This window comes from Cricetulus griseus, chromosome 7 (assembly GCF_003668045.3).
Source record: "Cricetulus griseus strain 17A/GY chromosome 7, alternate assembly CriGri-PICRH-1.0, whole genome shotgun sequence".
NCBI classification, from domain to species: Eukaryota; Metazoa; Chordata; class Mammalia; order Rodentia; family Cricetidae; genus Cricetulus; species Cricetulus griseus.
Genome location: NC_048600.1, coordinates 69,055,846 through 69,073,125, shown reverse-complemented (window position 1 = coordinate 69,073,125; position 17,280 = coordinate 69,055,846). Strand labels below are relative to the sequence as shown.

Below are 17,280 nucleotides of genomic sequence, written 5' to 3'. Positions count from 1 at the left end.
CTTGGCCATTTGTCCATTTTTACAATTGTGTTGTCTCTCTCTCTCTCTCTCTCTCTCTCTCTCTCTCTCTTTGGTTTTTCCGAGACAGGGTTTCTCTACACTCACTCTAGAGACCAGGTTAGGCCTTGAACTCACAGAGATCCACCTGCTCTGTCTCCCGAGTGTTGGGATTAAAGGCGTGCGCCACCAATGCCTGGCTGTGTTGTCTCTTAAATGTTTTTAAAATTGTTCTTTTAGACTGGCAGTGGTGGTACATGCCTTTAGTCCCAGCGCTTAGGAGGCAGAGGCAGGCATATCTCTGTAAATGGAACAAGAGCTAGTTACAAGACAGCCTCCAAAGCCACCAAGAAACTGTCTTGAAAAAACAAAACAAAATTTCTTTTATTATATGTATATGCATGTTTTGTCTGCATGTTTGTCTATGTGCCATGTGAATGTCTGGTGCCATAGAGGCCAGAAGTCACCATACCCTGGAACTGGAGTTACTGACAGCTGTGGGCTGCCATGTGTGTGTGCTGGGAATTGAACCTGGTCCTTCGAAAGATTAGCCAGTGCTCTTAACAGTTGAACTGCCTCTCCAGCTCCTATTTGTCTTTTTATTCTTTCCTTCCCCTCCCCTTCTTCTCTGAGACAGCATTTCCATATGTAGTCCAGGCTGACTTTGAACTCTTAATCCTCCTGCCACAGCCTCCAAAGTGCTAAGAGTAGAGATATGCAGGCATAAGACACAATGCTAGCTAGGATCTCCTGTTATGCAATGGTGGGGGGGGGAGAAGGGAGAAAGAAATGTAAGAGATGCAGGCAGGAAATCATGAGGCCCAGCCGGGAGGCTCTTCTCCAATTAGGAAACAGCTACTGTGGGAAAGTGCAATTTTAGAGTTATTTGGGTTTTTTTGGTTTTTCGAGACAGGGTTTCTCTGTGTAGCTCTGGCTGTCCTGGAACTAGCACTCTGCCTCCCGAGTGGTGGGATTAAAGGTGTGCAGAAAAATGCAATTTTGAGATGGGGTCTGTAAACAAACAGATATAGCCTCCAGGGTGGGGAGATGGCTCAGCAGTATAGGTTATGGTGTTTTACAGTTTATTATACAGGAGGGCTCCTTTGGATTCCTTGAATCCATATAAATGTCAATGTCAGGGGTTGGATGAAGCAGCTCCCACAAAGAAAATTCCTGACACCTACCTCAGGCCTCGACATGCATGCCTACACGTGTGACAGATACATGCTTACCAGACACACGTGGAAACATTCTTTCTCTCTCCCCCCTCCCTCAGGAAACTCAGTATGTTGGGGATTTGGAGGTGATACATTAGCCAAATTCTCCAGCATAGTTCATTCTACATATTTAGCCGCCACTCTTCCCTGATCAATGTTTTAGCTTTCCTAGAAGACTATGTAAGTTTGTCAACTAAGCAAACAATAATTTTTGGTGCTGAGAATCCAGCATTGTTTGACTTACTACCATTTCAGTTCTTCCACTGCTAAGAGTGTGTTTTGCAGAATTTCTTACAAAGCTTTACAGTGGTCACAGCAATGTCCCTGGGTTTTAAATTGATAAATTTAGCTAATTATTTAGGATTCTGGTTTTGTTACTGTGAAGATTTCAGCAATATGGAATTGATTTGGTGGCACACACCTGTAATCCCAGCACTTAAATGAAGGCAGGAGGACCAGAGGTTTAAGGTCATGCTCAGCTATGTAGTGAGTTGAAGGCCAACCCCACATGAGATCTCTCGAAAAACAAAAAAAGTTAGGTGTGATGGTGCATGCTTCTAATCCTTGCACTTAGGAAGTGGAGGCAGAAGGATCAGAAATTCAAGGTCAACTCTGTACATAGCAAGCTGTGGCCAGCCTGGGCTGCTTGAGACCTTATCACAAAACACAACTTCGGCACTATTAGGAGCAATAATAAAAGCTGAGTGTGGTGGTGCATGCCTGTAATCCCAACACTCTGGAGTAAGGCAGGATCTAGAGTTCAAGGCTAGCCTGGGCTACAGGGTGGGAAACCATAAGGGGGCTGGAAAGATGGCTCAGTGTATTAACACGAGTGTGGCATAAACATAAGGACCTGTGTTTAAATCCCCAGTACTCAAGGGAGACCAGCTGTAGCCTTGTAACCACAGCAGAGAATGGTGGAGACAAGAGGGTCTCTGGGGCACGCTGGCATAAACCTAGCTCTAGGTAGAGATCCTGTCCCAAGGGATTAAGGCAGAGTGATATCTGATGTCCTCCAGGCCTCCATACACAAGCACAGGTGCCTGTACCCACCCACCCACACACACACACACACACACAAACATACACCCGAGCATACACACACAACTTGAATAATGAAGAAAGCAGTCAAGCCAGGCATGCTTGTGTATGCCTTTACTCCTGGCACTCATGAGGCAGCAACAGTCATCATCTCTGAGTTTGAGGCCAGCCTGATCTACACAGGGCAGCCCAGACTTGTGGAGTATTTGTACACTGTGAAAATAAATGTATTACTGTGATTGGTTTAATAAAGAGCCGAACAACCAATAGTTAGGCAGGAGGTATAGTTGGGACTTGTGGATAGAGAATCTGGATAGAGAATCTGGATAGATGAATCTAGGCATTTGGGAGATGCCAACTAGATATGGAGGAGTCTGGTGTTGGTGGCACATACCTTTAAACCCAGCATTCAGGAGGCAGAGGCAGGCAGACCACTGTGAGTTTGAGGCCAGCCTGGTCTACAGAGCAGGTTCCAGGACAGGTTCCAAACCAATACAGAAAAACCATCTCGGAGGAAAAAAAAAAAAGACATGGAGTCAGACATACAGAATGAAAGGTAAAACCACGAGGCAAAAGACTAATATAAATGGGTTAATTTATAAGAGCTGGTGGCACAAGCTTAAACTAAGGTTGAGCTTTCATAATTGCTAAGAAGTCTCTGTCATTATTTGTGAGCTGGTGGCTGACAACAAAGCTTGCTACATAGGCTACATAGTGAGATGCTATCTTTTTTTTTTTAGTTTTTTTGAGACAGGGTTTCTCTGTGGCTTTGGAGGCTGTCCTGGAACTAGCTCTTGTAGACCAGGTTGGTCTCAAACTCACAGAGATCCACCTGCCTCTGCCTCCCGAGTGCTGGGATTAAAGGTGTGCACCACCAATGCCCTGCCGTGAGATGCTGTCTTAAAAACAATAGCTGTCAGAAGACTTCCCAGTTCTTTATTTTGGTGTACCCTTCATATATTCCTATGGTAATTGTGTTTGGAAGCCCTAAGCCATGCCTTTAGTTGGCACATCAGTACATGATTAATGAGTTAGTCCACTCCTTTGCTATTTTTCACAGGCTCTGAGAACTGCACTCTCTAATGTTCACTGGATTCTCCCTGCCTTCACCTCAAACCAGTCCAATTTTAGCCAGTCTCCACTCTTTACCAGTCCATCTGTGAGAATCACAACAGGATTCCACTGTTTTTTCTGTCAGTCACCTTCCCGAAATAATGCTTAATGGATGACCCACAGGTTAACTCAGGGAATAAGCAGGAATAAAGACAAGTTATGCAGGAACACCACCAGCAAAGCAGAGCCAGGGAGCCAGTGTGCAGGACACCCTCCTTTCACTGGACACAGGAACCGGCCTGCACTGTTGTCTTCCCTGGCATTCAACACTGGATCCAAGGGTTGGCAACAGAGACATCGTTGTGCCTGCCAACTTGAAGCCGCTGCCACGGACACCAGAATGAAGTGTCCACTGTCCTTGTTCCTCTGTCATTAGTCTCAGATTCAAAACCCCAGATAAGTGCATCTGATTGGCAGAGCCTAAGTTAAGGGCTTGTATCCCAGCTGGTAGAGTGGCAACAGTTCTCACTGGTCTCTTCAGTTCAGCTTCTTTTGGGGGCAAGGACTCTCAAATAGGAGGGGTGTTCAGAACCTGCAAGTGCTTTACATTTATTTATGCTGCTCTAGGCAGATGCTCCATCATGTAACACTTAGATACAAGCTTGTGTTTGTAGCAAAACTGTTAGTTTCTTTCTTATTACTGCAATAAAATACTCTGCTAAAGACTAGACGTGGCTCGGTGGGAAAGAGCACTTGTTCTTGCAGAGGATAAGAGTTGGGTTCCCAGCGCCCCTGTGGCAGGACACACCCACTTGTAATTCCAGCTCTACAGAGATCCAGAGCCAGTGTAATTTGCTCACAGGAACATTATCACTCGCTGTTGGCAGGTCTGTTCTCAGCACAGGACTCTTTAGCAGGCCGCTTGAAGTTCCTTAGCCATAAGACATTGGCTGCCCCCACAAAGCTAGTGTGATAGCCTGTTCCAGATGCTGTAAAGTATCATCAACTGAGTGGCTTCTAATATCAACTTCTTTCTCATAGTTCAGTACCTGGTAAGGGCCCACTCCTTGGCTCACAGATGCTGTCTCTTACTCATCCTCACATGGCAAAGGAGCTATGCAAAGCCTTTTGTGAGGGCAGAATCCAGAGTCATTTCTCTCCATTACCTAACAAGGCCCCTCCTTCCTACAGCATCATAGCAGAGGTAAGGAATTTGATGTACATAAACGTTCATCTAGGGCAGAAAGCCATTCCAGAGAACATGGTGTAAACCAGATCACCCTTTTAAGACCTAACCTCCAAACTGCTAGTCTAATAGGCCAGACCAGAAGAGGATTCTCATACTCTATTCTGGAGACTGGCTGCTACATGAAATGTGGGTATCTATCCCAGGCCAACTGAAATCAGAAGGAGGATTGCCTATGTGCTTGAGGCCAGCCAGGTCTGCATAGTGAGTTTCAGGCTAGCCAGGGCTACATAAACCTGTCTCAAAAGAAAAAGCGGGGAGGTGATAAAAAATGTTCCTGATTTAATAATTTAGCCTAAGAGGGTATTTGTAATTTATCGAAGACTAATTACACTACTCTACCACAGTGTTCAAATGCCAAGGCCTCCTTGGGAAGAAAACACCAAGGAATTTGGGTTATGGGCCTATTTCTTTATTTTTCAGAGAGGGCCTCACTATGTAGACGAAACTGGCCTAGAACTCCCAGAGACTCACCTGCCTCTATCTCCTGAGTGCTGGGATTAAAGCTGGAGACCTATTTTAGTGATAGATCCCTAGTCCTGATTGTTGAGACCCGAGTCTGATCTCCAACAACATACACATGAAAAACTTCTATCATAAACTTGCCCTCCTCATTCCATCACACACAGTTCCAGAATAACAAATCCACTCAGAAACATGCAACAATGTTTTTTATTAGGCACAGGATTTTAAATGATCTTTCCAATTATTCCATACACAGGCAAAACTATGTGTGCCATTTAATATACTGGAGCTTGCCAACTGAATCACTACCTAGAGAAGGGAAAATTATCCCCAACCTGCTTAACCAGGAGGCCAATTCATCTGCCGACCCCCGAGAACATGGAGATGAATATGGTAGACAGACTGTCCTCCGTCTGCACCTTCATTCACCACCATCCGATAGCCCCGGTTCAGGCCCAGATCCGCAGCACATTTCTTGCCAACAATCATTAAATGTCCTAGAAGCTAGAAAAGAACAAAGGGTTTCTTAAGTACAGGAAATGTACACTGCTGTCCATTAAATAACAGTCAAGCTGGGCTTAGTGGTGCATGCCTTTAATCCCAACACTAAGGAAACAGGCAGGTTGGTCTCTGTTAAATTCTAGGCCAGCCAGGCATTGGTGGTACACCCCTTTAATCCCAGCACTTGGGAGGCAGAGGCAGGTCGATCTCTGTGAGTTCAAGGCCAGCCTGGTCTACTGAGCAAGTTACAGGACAGGCTCCAAAGCAATACAGAGAAACCCTGCCTCGAAAAACAAAAAAAAAAGTTCTAGAACAGCCTGTCCACATAGGAAGTTTCAGGACAGCCAGGGCTACATAGACCCTTTGTCAAAAACAAAACAAAACAAAAAAGAACAACAACAAAAACTCAGTTAAGTAAAATGTGTTAGAAATTTACTTACACTTTCGTCATCGTCTTCTGCTACAGAAATCTGGGATATATGCTTCTTGGGTATCACCAGGAAATGTGTTGGTGCTTGAGGGGAAATGTCATGAAAAGCAAGACACTGGGGGAAAGAAACAGAATCCATCATATATCATCCACTAGACTAAAACATACTCTCTAACAAGTATTATGCACTAATCAAATGGGAGGCACTGAATTAGATGCTAAGAAAACAGATGTGTACATGATACACATGGCCTCATAATATTTTCATGACATTTAAGACAAGTTTTCAGAGAAGACTTTAAGCAGACATATAATTATTAAAGGTCAGACATGTTATGAAAGGAAAGGGGGAGTGTATGATTACCACAAAGAAAATAGGATTCAGGTGATCCAAGGATAACCATTCTGAGGCAGTGCCACTGAATCTGTGATTTAATGTATGTGGTGGTTTGAATAATTATGGCCCCCACAGGCTCATATATTTGAATGCTTAGTAATCTGGGAATGATCATGGATCTCTCTCTCTCCATGTTTCCCACCAGGATGATAATGGACTAAACTCTGAAATTGTAAGCTCCTAATTCAATGTTTTCCTTTATATGAGTTGCCTTGGTCATGGTGTCTCCTCACCACAACGAATGAGCAAAATTAAGTCCTATCAACCTTGCCAGGCTGATCTCATTCAAGTTCTCTGGTTCAAGTCACACTGTCCATAGTTCTCTATCTTCAGGGCTTGCTATCCCTCCCACAATGATCTTCTCTATACTCTCTTTTTAGTAAGATTTCAAGGCCAGCTAGGTCTACAAAGCAAGTTCCAGAATGGCCAGGGCTATTACACTGAGAAACGCTGTCTCGGGTAAAAAAAGAAAAATATTATTTTTTTATGTAGATGATTTCTGCCTGCATGTATGGATGTATACCATGTTCATGCTTTGTCCATGAAGGCCAGAAGAAGATACAGGATTCCCCTGGAACTGGAGTAAGACAGTTGTGAGCCACCTGATATTGTCTTAACCAGTGAGTCATCTCTCCAGCCCCTCTTTACCCCAACTTTTGTCTAATTTATAAAATGCTATACATTCCTCAACTTCAATTCCTCCCTTCCTAGCATGTTAGTTATGTCTTTCATATTTTTATGTGTATGTGCATGGACATAGACATGAAAATGTGGGTGTATAACCTATGCACACAGCCTTCCTGTATTGCCTTCCACCTTACTGCCTGCCAGGAGACAGTAGGTCTTTGAACTTTGGTAGGACTTTAACAGTTTCCCCCTCCGAACTGTAGAGTCACAGGCACATGCAGCCATGTCCAGCATTTTTTATGGGTGCTGGGGACTCAAACTTGGTTCCTTATACGTTCAGAGTAAGCACTCTTACCCACTGAACCACCTCCTCAGTTTCCACCTTTATGATGTGGGAAACAAACCTGATTCCCCTCCCCCTCATACCTTTTCCAGGGTCATGATTGTGCAATTTCCTGTTTCATTTTTTTTTCACTTTGCAGGTACAGCCTGCACGGATGGGGTTTTTGGTTTGTTTGTGTTTTTTTGGGAGGCAGATGGGGGTTATCTCTTGCTCCCTTCCTAACAGAACCCAGCCATACTTATCCGGCTAGTGAGTAATTTTACTTGATATACTCTATAAAATGCAGTATCATTTAGAATGCTTCAGCCGTTACTCTGAAGTTCAGTCATTATTTCAAAGATCATCTATCAAAAAAACGGCAAACTATGGTCCCCATATTGCTCAGGTTGGGTTTGAACTGATTCTTTTGCATATACCTCCCCAAGCCCAAAAATCACAGAGTGATTTTTTTTTTTTTTACAGTTTTTTTCTTTCAAGTGTTTTGTTTTGTTTTTGAGGCGGGGTCTTACCCTGTAATACAGGCTGACCTGTAAGTCCTGGCTCAGCCTACTGGATGCTGGGATTACAGGACAGTCTTCAATAAATGCAATTTAAATAAAACTCACCTCAAGGAACTGAATTAAATTTGGGGTAATGTTTTGAGTCTATGTGAACATTACCAGTGGCACTAAGTGAAAGGTTCAGGCATTATGCTGGCCTGGCCCTGTTACCTAGCAGAATCCACTCAGGCAGTACCCTGGTCAGCCCAGGGTTCCATGGGAACTAAGTCTGCACGCAGGTGCAAAGGACCCCTTTACAAGCCAGACCCCTGCCCATTTACGCTCTCTCCTACTCTCTTCTCTATCTAACACTCTCGCTTTCCAGTGGTCGACCACTATCTCTCCTGTCTTCTCTCTTCCTCTCTGCTCTTCTCTGTTCTTCCATTTCTCTCTCTCCCGGTAATAAATTCTATGATTAATATACCCTTTATGCGCTCTATAGTTGGTGTTCCTTAGTGCCGGTTTCCATCTCACGGTTTCGTTTCTTTTCTTTTTCTAATTTTTAAGCTTTTACAAAACAACAACATTAAGGACGTCTCATATTTCATATTTCTTAATAAATTTAACAAACCACTTACAAAATTTTCTAGTCAATGGGCCAAGAGCCTACCCTGCTGTATGTGAGACCAACCTAGGAAATAATTTACAAAATTGGTCTTCAGTGTCCACTGCCATTTCATCTACCACACAGGGTAAAAAACAACCTTTTGTGCCGCACCATAAATGTTTTCCCGTTCAGGAGGGCATGGTGGGCTGCCTGCAATTCCAGCATCTGGGAGGTGGAGGCAGGAGGATCAAGGGTTCAAGGTCCGCCCCAGTTAGTTGTTATTCAGCGAGTTGGGGGTCAACTTGGGGTACTTGTAGCCGATTTTAAGAACAAACAAATAAATAAATAAAACTTAAAACAGTATTTTTTAAAAGTTGAGGGGCTGATCCCAGTCTCCAGGGGCAACGTCTGCAGGGGGCACAGGGAGCGATGGACCTCGAATCCCCGGTCACCTCGCGGCGCGTGGACCGCCGCGCGCGGGAGATCGCGGAGATTGCGCCGTGGGTGCGATCGGGTTTCTCGTAGGCCAGATTGACACCAACGAGGTGGGTGGCGGCCGCGGGCCCCGGTGGGCGTCACCCCGCGGGTCGTCACCTCACAGGAGTCCGGGCGAGCGTTACCGCCCCCGGCCACCGCCCGCACCTCGCCCGGGCCGCCGGGCCTAGCGGCCGATAACGCGTAACCCGAGCGCAGGCACGCGCCGCAGGGCCACGCGGGCGCAGGGCCAGGCCAGCCGGGCCGCGCGTCGTCTCAGGCCCGCAACTCCTCAGGGACCGCCGGCGTGTCGCCGGGCCGCAAGCCTACCCGGTCGTCCTCGAAGATGATCTTGGCGGGGATTTCTTTGCGGATGATCTTGCCGAAGATCGTGTCGCCGCCGGGCGTGGCCACTTGAGCCTTGGCAATCTCGTCAGCCATCGCAGCCGCTCGCTGGCCTTCCCGCGCCGCGGCCACGGTGGGGAGAGGAACCGCGGGAGCGCGCGGAGACCTCCGGCTCGCGCTCGGTCGTCTTGCGCATGCGCACTGGCGCCGGCGCCGCAGCTGCGGCGTGCAGGGGAGCGAAGTAGGAGGAACGCCCTTCCTTTGCCTGTGCGCCTCTGCAGGAAAATCTGATTTGCCAGCTCCAGGAGGAGGCTGGGTTTGGTAGAGTGCTTGCCAAGCGCGCATAGAGTTCTAGGTTTGATCCGCAGTGCCTAATAAGCCGGGCCTGGTGCTGCACGCCTGTAATCCCAGAGTTTGAGAGATGGAGGCAGCAGGATGTTCAGTTCATCCTCCACAATATAGTGAGTTTGAGGCCAGCCTGGGTTAACTAAGACCCTGTCTCAAAGCAGTTTGTTTTCTAACCAGAATGGTGCTGGTCACGGTTGCTGACTGACATACCTTAGCGTTTCTTTAATTTTTTTTGGGGGGGGGTTGTATATACAATCATATACATTGTAATTTATGTATATGAGTATTTTTGCCAGTATGTATGTGAGTGAACCATGTCCAGTGCCTGGGACTGCCTGGAACTGGAGTTAAGGTGGTTTTGAGCCATGTGGGTGGAGGGAACTGAAACCTGGTTCACCACTAGAGCAGCAAATGCTCTTAACCCTGATCATTGAAACCCTCCGCTATCTGAGGTCTTGGCTAGAGCTATGAGTCTTGCATCAGGTATTTTGAGTTTTCTTCATATTGTGTCCACTTTGTCATCTTTGGTTCTTTGTCCCTTTCCTTCTTGTTGGGACCTCCATTCACAACATTCTGTAAACAGTACCAACTGCATACACATGTGTTGGCGTGGGTAGCCACTTGCTACCATTATCTGCTTTCACCATCTACCCTCCACTGCTCCTCTAGATGGTAATTTCTTCTGCACAATGAGTCTCCATTTCCACACCTCATTGGATTCAGTTCTTGGCTCTCTTATCTGACCATCTCCAAGTAACCATATTAAGATTAAGATTAGAGGCTTGGCAAGGTGATTCAGAGGTTAAGAACATATACTGTTCTCAAAGAGGCTAGTATAAACATCATAACTGCCTATAACTCTGACTCCAGAGGAATCTGAAGTCTCTGGCCTAGCAGGGTACCTTCAATCACATGTGCACATATGCACATACATACATACATACATACATACTTAAAAGTAAAAAATATCTTAAAAAGGGAAAACTTGCTGGGCAGTGGTGGCACATGCCTGTAATCCCACAGATTACAGAGGCAGAGGTAAGTGGCTCTCTGTGAGTTCCAGGCCAGCAGGGTCTACAGAATGAGTTCCAGGACAGACTCCAAAGCTATCAAGGAAGCCTGTCTCAAATAAAATAATAAATAAATAAATAAATAAATAAATGAAAACTTAATTGCTCCCCCTGAATGAATTGCCCTATATGATGATATTTGATCATGTGGTCTTGACAAAATTATCATTACCATTATTGAGACAGAGTCTTATGTAGCCTAGGCTGGCTGTCAACTTGCTATGTAGCCAAGGATATTCTTAAACTCCTGATCCTTCTGCATCCACCTCAGAGTGCTGGGACTGCATGCCTGCAACACATGTCTGGCTTGACAAAATTATTAATAGTGGTTCCTGGTGATCTCAAAGTGTCCTATTTGATGTGGGATGTCAGTCTGCACACTGTGAATATGTGTTGCTTTTATTGGTTGATAAACAAAGCTGCTTTGGCTATGGCAGGGCAGAATATGGCAAGGAAATCCAAGCAGAGATACAGGGCGAAAGAAGGCAGAGTCAGGAGAAGATGCCAGCAGCCTCTGAGGAAGCAAGACATGTAGAAAATGAAGTAACATCACAGCCATGTGGCAATACATAGATTAATAGAAATGGGTTAATATAAATGTAAGAGCTGGCTAATAAAAAAGCCTGAGCCATGGGCCAAACAATTATAATAAATTTTAAGCCTCTGAGTGATTACTTTATAGGCAGCTGTGGAACAGCGCAGGACGCAGAAAAGCTCCCAGCTACACCTGTTCTTGGCAATCAAAGGAATTATTGGTACTTTACAATCACTGGTAAATAATATCTATGCAAAAGACATTAATGTTTAATTCATTGTCATTTCTTTCCATAACTACAGAAAGCTCATCAGTATCAGTTGGCTCCAGATGATGTCATTTCTTTTGGCCCTGGTACTGTATCCTGAGGACCAGTGACATAATGCTGTTGTAGGAAAAAACCCATGATGGGGGATGTCCTGTATGCAGTGAATATATGTTTCTCTTATTGGTTGATGAATAAATGCTGATTGGCCAGTAGCTAGGCAGGAAATATAGTCAGGGCAGTCAGACTAGGAGAATTCAGGGAAGAAAGAGGCAGGGAGGAGCTGCCAGGGAGATGCCATGAAGCCACTGGGGAGGTAGGATGTGTGGGCATTCTCTGGTAAGATAAGGCCATGTAGAAATAAATAGATTAATAGTTATGAGTTAATAATTAAGAGAGAGCTAGACAATAAGAAGCTGGAGCAATAGGCCAGTTTATAATTCATATAAGCCCCTGTGTGTCTATTTGGGACTAAATGACTATGGAACTGGGCAGGACAGAAACTCTGTCTACAAACCCATTTATGTATGTAGAGGCAAAAGAGTATTATATATGAAGCTTACTCTTTTGAAAACATTGTTTTTGTTTTTCAAAAACAATTGTTTTTCAAAAATAGGGTTTCTCTGTTTAGTCCTAACTGTTCTGGGACTCCCTCTGTAGATCAGGCTGGCCTCACACTCAGAGATCTGCCTGACTCTGCCTCCCAAGTGCTGGGATTAAAGGCATGTACCACTAGGCCCAGCTTCTTTTTGTTTTGGTTTGGTTTTTTGTTTTGTTTTCTTTTGGTTTCTCTGTGGCTTTGGAAGCTGTCCTGGAACTAGTTCTTGTAGACTAGGCCAGCCTTGAACTCACAGAGATCTGCCTGCTCTGCCTCCCAAGTGCTGGGATTAAAGGTATGCACCACCAACTCCTGGCTCCAGCTTATTTTTTTTATTATTATTATTTTTAATTCGGAGAGAGAGAAAGGGAGAATGTGTAGTTGAATGCAGGTGCCTGTAGAGGCCAAAGGTGTCAGATACTTGTACACTTGATGCCATCCAGTATGGGTGCTGGGAGCAGAAGTGTAGTTCATGCTCATAACCACCGAGCCATCTCTCCAGCCCCTGAATTATTAATGTTACATATTTGTTAAATGCAGTGTTGATTCATGTATAGTGACAAAATATGTATAACGCCTCAGGCTGTCTTTATAAATATAAAATTAATTAGGACTGGAGAGATAGCTCAGTGGTTAAGAACACCGACTGCTCTTCAAGAGGAACCAGTTCAGTTCTGGCACCCACAAAGTGGGTCTACACAACCATCTGTAGACTCCAGATCCAGAGGATCTGATGCCCTCATCTGGTATCCTCTGCATATGGTACACAGATATCCATGCAGGTAAAACACCCATACACATAAAATAAAAATAAGCCTTTAAAAAATTCAATTAACACATACAAGTTGTATATATATTGTAATTGATATTTAATTGATATGTAATTGAAGTAATTGATATTTCAAATTGTGTATATAGCATATGCTGATTTAAAAAAGATTAGTCAGCATTCTTTTATCTTTACATTGTTTTGGAGGATGTGAACTCTTTTTTTTGGTAGTCATTCATTAGATAGAAAATAGGTTATTTTATTTTGGTCTTTTGAGAAAAGATTTTTCTCTGTGTAGCTTTGTAGACCAGGCTGGCCTCGAACTCACAGAGATCAGCCTGCCTCTGCCTCCAGAGTGCTGGCATTAAAGGCGTGTGCCACCACTACCTGGCTGAAAATAGGTTATTGTAAACTATATTCACCAAACTTTACTACAGGACTCTAAAACTTTACTTGATTAAAAAAATTAAACTATAGATATGTGATAATTTGTAAATGCTACTTAAACTCAATGTCATTGCCCATACCAGCATTATTAGGACAAACACACGTGTGTTCATTATCTATCTGTTGTGGCTGCTACTAGACTATGGCAGTACAGTTCAACAATATTGACATTGGCCAATCAGTGATGTCGCACACCTTTAATCCCAGCACTCAGGAGGCAGAGGCAGGCGGATCTCTATGAGTTCATGGCCAGTCTGGTCTGCAGAGCAAGTTCTAGGACAGTCAGGGCTATTATACAGAGAAAACCTGTCTGGAAAAAACAAAACAAACCAATAGTGACAGACTCCATAGGATTCACAGAGCTGAAAATATCTACTAACCAGCCCTTTGCAAATAAAGTTAGTACTAACACTCACAGATGCAAGCTGCTGAGCCTGACTGAGTACAAGATAACCTGCAACTGTCACTGACAGAGATGACTGGCAGTTCAGAGCCAGTGTGTAAGTAAATGGGTTTGCTTTTGTGGTACTGGGGAATCAATCCTCATGTTTATGTAGCAGGCACTTTACCAACTGAGCCATCTCCTCAGTAGTTTTGTTGAGACAGGATCTCCTGTAGCCCAGGCAGAACTTGAAGTTGCTCTTTAACTAAGGATGACCTCGAGCTCATGATCTTCCTGCCTCCACACCCAGCCAAAATGATGTTTGTAAAATGTAAACCATGATATCACTCTCCTACTGACACTATTCCAGAATATTCTATCTCAATGAAATCCAAAATCCTTATCTTGACCAATAGTAACCTGTATGATCATGTCCTGGCTGTTTCTCCTCCATTCACTCCCATTTCTAGCTTCACACAAACTGGATGAAGTAAGCAGAGTATGTCCATGCCCCATCAGGGACCCAGGAGGATCCTGTGAGCATGTTATGTTAGTAGGTAAAGGGTATTTTGCAGCTGTGATTAAATTAAGGAGCCTGAAAGAGACAGGCTCCTGGATTATCTGGGTGAACCCAGCGTAACCACGGGGCCCTTGAAAGGGAGGAGAGGAGATGTGATGGCCAAGTGAGGATACAAGATACTGGTTTACATGATGGATCGGTGGCATTCTGGGTGTCCTAAATCAAATTTGTTTCCACTGAGCAAAACTCATGTCACACGAGCTGCATTCTTCTTGGAGGCTCTAGAGGGCAGTCCACTCCCTTGTCTTTCCCAGCTTCCAGAGACCACATGGTCTCTGGTTTGTTGGCCTCTTTATTCATCTCCAAAGCCAGCAGATGAGTATCTTCAAACTGTCCCCGTTTCCTTCTTCCACTTTCAATTCGACTCACTAGGCCCACGAGACAATACACAAAAAGATTCCCATCTCAAAATATTAATTTAATCCACCTAGCTAAAACCCTTATTTATCCTGCAAGGTAAGACAGTGAGAAATTATGGGCATCTGAGTGCACGAATCCTTTTTTGGGAAGACGGGAGGGAGGAAGCATTTATCCTGCCAGCCACTCAGTTCTGTGAACTTACATTCGGGAGTTTCTTCAGTTCAGTTTGCATGTTCAGATGCAAACAAGGACATGCTCCCAGAATAACCAGATCAGTAAAGAGTGCTGAGTCATCCCATTTCACTTCTTCTGTGGAATAGCTGAAGGAACTGTAGTGTGTTTGTTTAAGGGAAAACTCATATGATTTGGGCACTGTAGAACTATATTTTCTTTTTAAATTTTATTTATATGTGTGTATGCTTGCATGGCTTTGAGGGCACCACATGTATGTAGGAGAGAAGAAGAGGATCTCCCAGAACCGGAGTTACAGATAGTTGTGAGCTGCCATGTAGATGCTGGGAAGTCAACCCAGGTCCTCTGCATGATCAGTAAGTGCTATTAAGCACTGACTGAGCCTTCTCCCCAGTCACAGGAACTGTATTTTCAAATAACACAGAAGGATTTTTGGTTAACTTTCTAGCCACAAATTATTACTACAAACTATATATTTTTTAAAGAAATTGTGCTATAGTACTTGTACTGGGTGATTTTGAGATCCAGCCGTAAGGCATTTTCTCATTTAGTGATCAGTGGGGGAGGGCTCAGCCCATGGTGGGTGATGCCATCCCTGGGCTGCTGGTCCTGGGTTCTATAAGAAGGTTGAGTAAGCCATTGGAGGCAAGCCAGTAAGCAGCATCCCTCCGTGACCTCTACATCAGCTTCTGCCTCCAGGATCCTGCTCTGAGCTCCTGTCCTGACTTCCTTCAGTGATGAATAGCAATGAGGAAGTGTAAGCCTAATAAACTCTTTCCTCCCCAACTTGCTTTTTGGTCATGATGTTTCATCTCAGCAATAAAAGCCCTAACTAAGACAGGACTGAAGTGTAATTTTTCTAAAAATGATTACTCCAGAAGGCATTACAATTGAATGCCACAGATCACCTAATTTATTGTTTCTTGGATAAAATATAATAGCTACTACATTTGATTTAACTGGTTATATTAAATGCTCTTCTGCAAATCTAGAACTTCCATAACAGTTTTTTTTTTTTTTTTAGATTTTTATTTTTATGAGTGGATGTTTGCTTGAATGTATGTCTACACCATTTGTATGTGGTATCCTTGGAGGCCAGAAGAGGGTGTTGGATCCCTGGGGACTGGAGGTACAGACTGTTGTTAGCTGCAAATGGGTGCTGGGAATTGATCCTAGGTCCTCTGGAAGAGCAGCCAGCACTTTTTTTTTCTTTTTATGTACATTGGTGTTTTGCCTGCATGTATGTCTGTGTGAGGGTGTCATGTTGGATCCTCTGGAACAGGAGTTAACAACAGTTGTGAGCTGCCATGTGGGTGCTGGGAATTAAACCCTGGGTCCTCTGGATGAGCAGTCAGTGCTCTTAACCACTGAGACATCTCTCTAGCCCCTGAAGCCAGCACTCTTAACTTCTGTACTAGCTCTCCTCCAGCCATCTTCAACAGTTTTTAAAAGCTGAAAATTATTTTGCTGTTCTCATGATGACTTGCTAGACATGCTGCTACACATTTTTAATCTTAGCACCGGGAAGGCAGAGACAGAAAGATCTCTGAAACCATGCCAGTTAGTCTGGCCTAACTGGTGAGTACTAGGCAAATTCTAGGTCTCAAAGTAGAAGGCATTTCTGAGGAAGATTACAGGTGTGGTGATGTATGACTTTAATTCCAGCACTCCGGAGTCAGAGGCAGGCAGATCTCTGTAAGTTTGAGACCATCCTGATTTATATAGCAAGCTCCAAATCAGGCAGGATTATAGAGACCCTGTCTCAAAACCTAACCAAACCTGCCCACACTTTTTGTTTTATTTTTCAAGACAAGTTTTCTCTGTAGACTTGGCTGTCTTGGAACTCACTCTGTAGACCAGGAACTCAGAAATCCCCCCTGGCTTTGCCTCCCAAGTGTTGGGATTAAAGGCAGGAGTCACCACCAACCGACCATCCCTTTTTATTTATTTATTTATTTATTTATTTATTTATTTATTTATTTTTTATTGAGACAGTTTCTTATAATCTAGGCTGGGGCTGTTCTTTTACTCCTGATGCTCCTGACTTTACCTCCCAAATGCTAGGCTTACAGGCATGTGCCACCATACCCAGCTCCCAAATCTTTGTTTCTTAATAAGCAGTCCATTTTACCTAAAAGTAACCTGAAATGCTACAGGAGTGTTGAAGGCAAATGGTTGTGAAACAGAAGGTAGAAAATTTAATTCATGCCTGCAAGTCCCAAGTTAAAATGTAAATGAATGTTTTATGACCATGAAGCTTTTAATAAATGATTTCCTACCTCAGCAAAACCAAAGAGCAGGGCAAGATAAGTAGAGTAATGATAATGCAGAGGGTGAGGAGTCTTTGGGATCAAGCGTGTGAATTTGAGCAGGCAGCTCAGCCGCACCTTCTGGGGGAAGAGTTAAGCGAATGTATAAACAGAACTTTCAGGAGTCAACGTTCTGATATGTACTGGCTATGTTTGTTAGGGCCTGGCTTTTGTTTGCTTCCGTTTCCAAGGAGCCAGTCACA

The 17,280-nt window shown here is 44.1% G+C and overlaps 1 protein-coding gene across 1 annotated transcript; it reads right to left on the bottom strand.

Moving 5' to 3' along the window:
• Nucleotides 1-5,208: 5,208 nt before the first annotated feature.
• Nucleotides 5,209-9,422, bottom strand: Hint1 (histidine triad nucleotide binding protein 1). The gene is made up of 3 exons (XM_027427479.2): nt 9,208-9,422; nt 5,961-6,065; nt 5,209-5,523 (listed from the first exon to the last, which is right to left on the bottom strand). The coding sequence occupies exons 1-3, from the start codon at nt 9,316-9,318 to the stop codon at nt 5,359-5,361; spliced, it is 381 nt and encodes a 126-aa protein (XP_027283280.1). The 5' UTR covers nt 9,319-9,422; the 3' UTR covers nt 5,209-5,358.
• Nucleotides 9,423-17,280: the final 7,858 nt, after the last annotated feature.

Coding starts and splice junctions, on each gene's coding strand:
- Hint1 (XM_027427479.2), bottom strand. CDS start 9,318: ATGGCTGACGAGATTGCCAAGGCTCAAGTGGCCACGCCCGGCGGCGAC. Junction 6,066..9,207: donor TCATCTTCGAGGACGACCGG/GTAGGCTTGCGG, acceptor TCTTTCCCCCAG/TGTCTTGCTTTTCATGACAT. Junction 5,524..5,960: donor CAGAAGACGATGACGAAAGT/GTAAGTAAATTT, acceptor GTTCTTTTCTAG/CTTCTAGGACATTTAATGAT.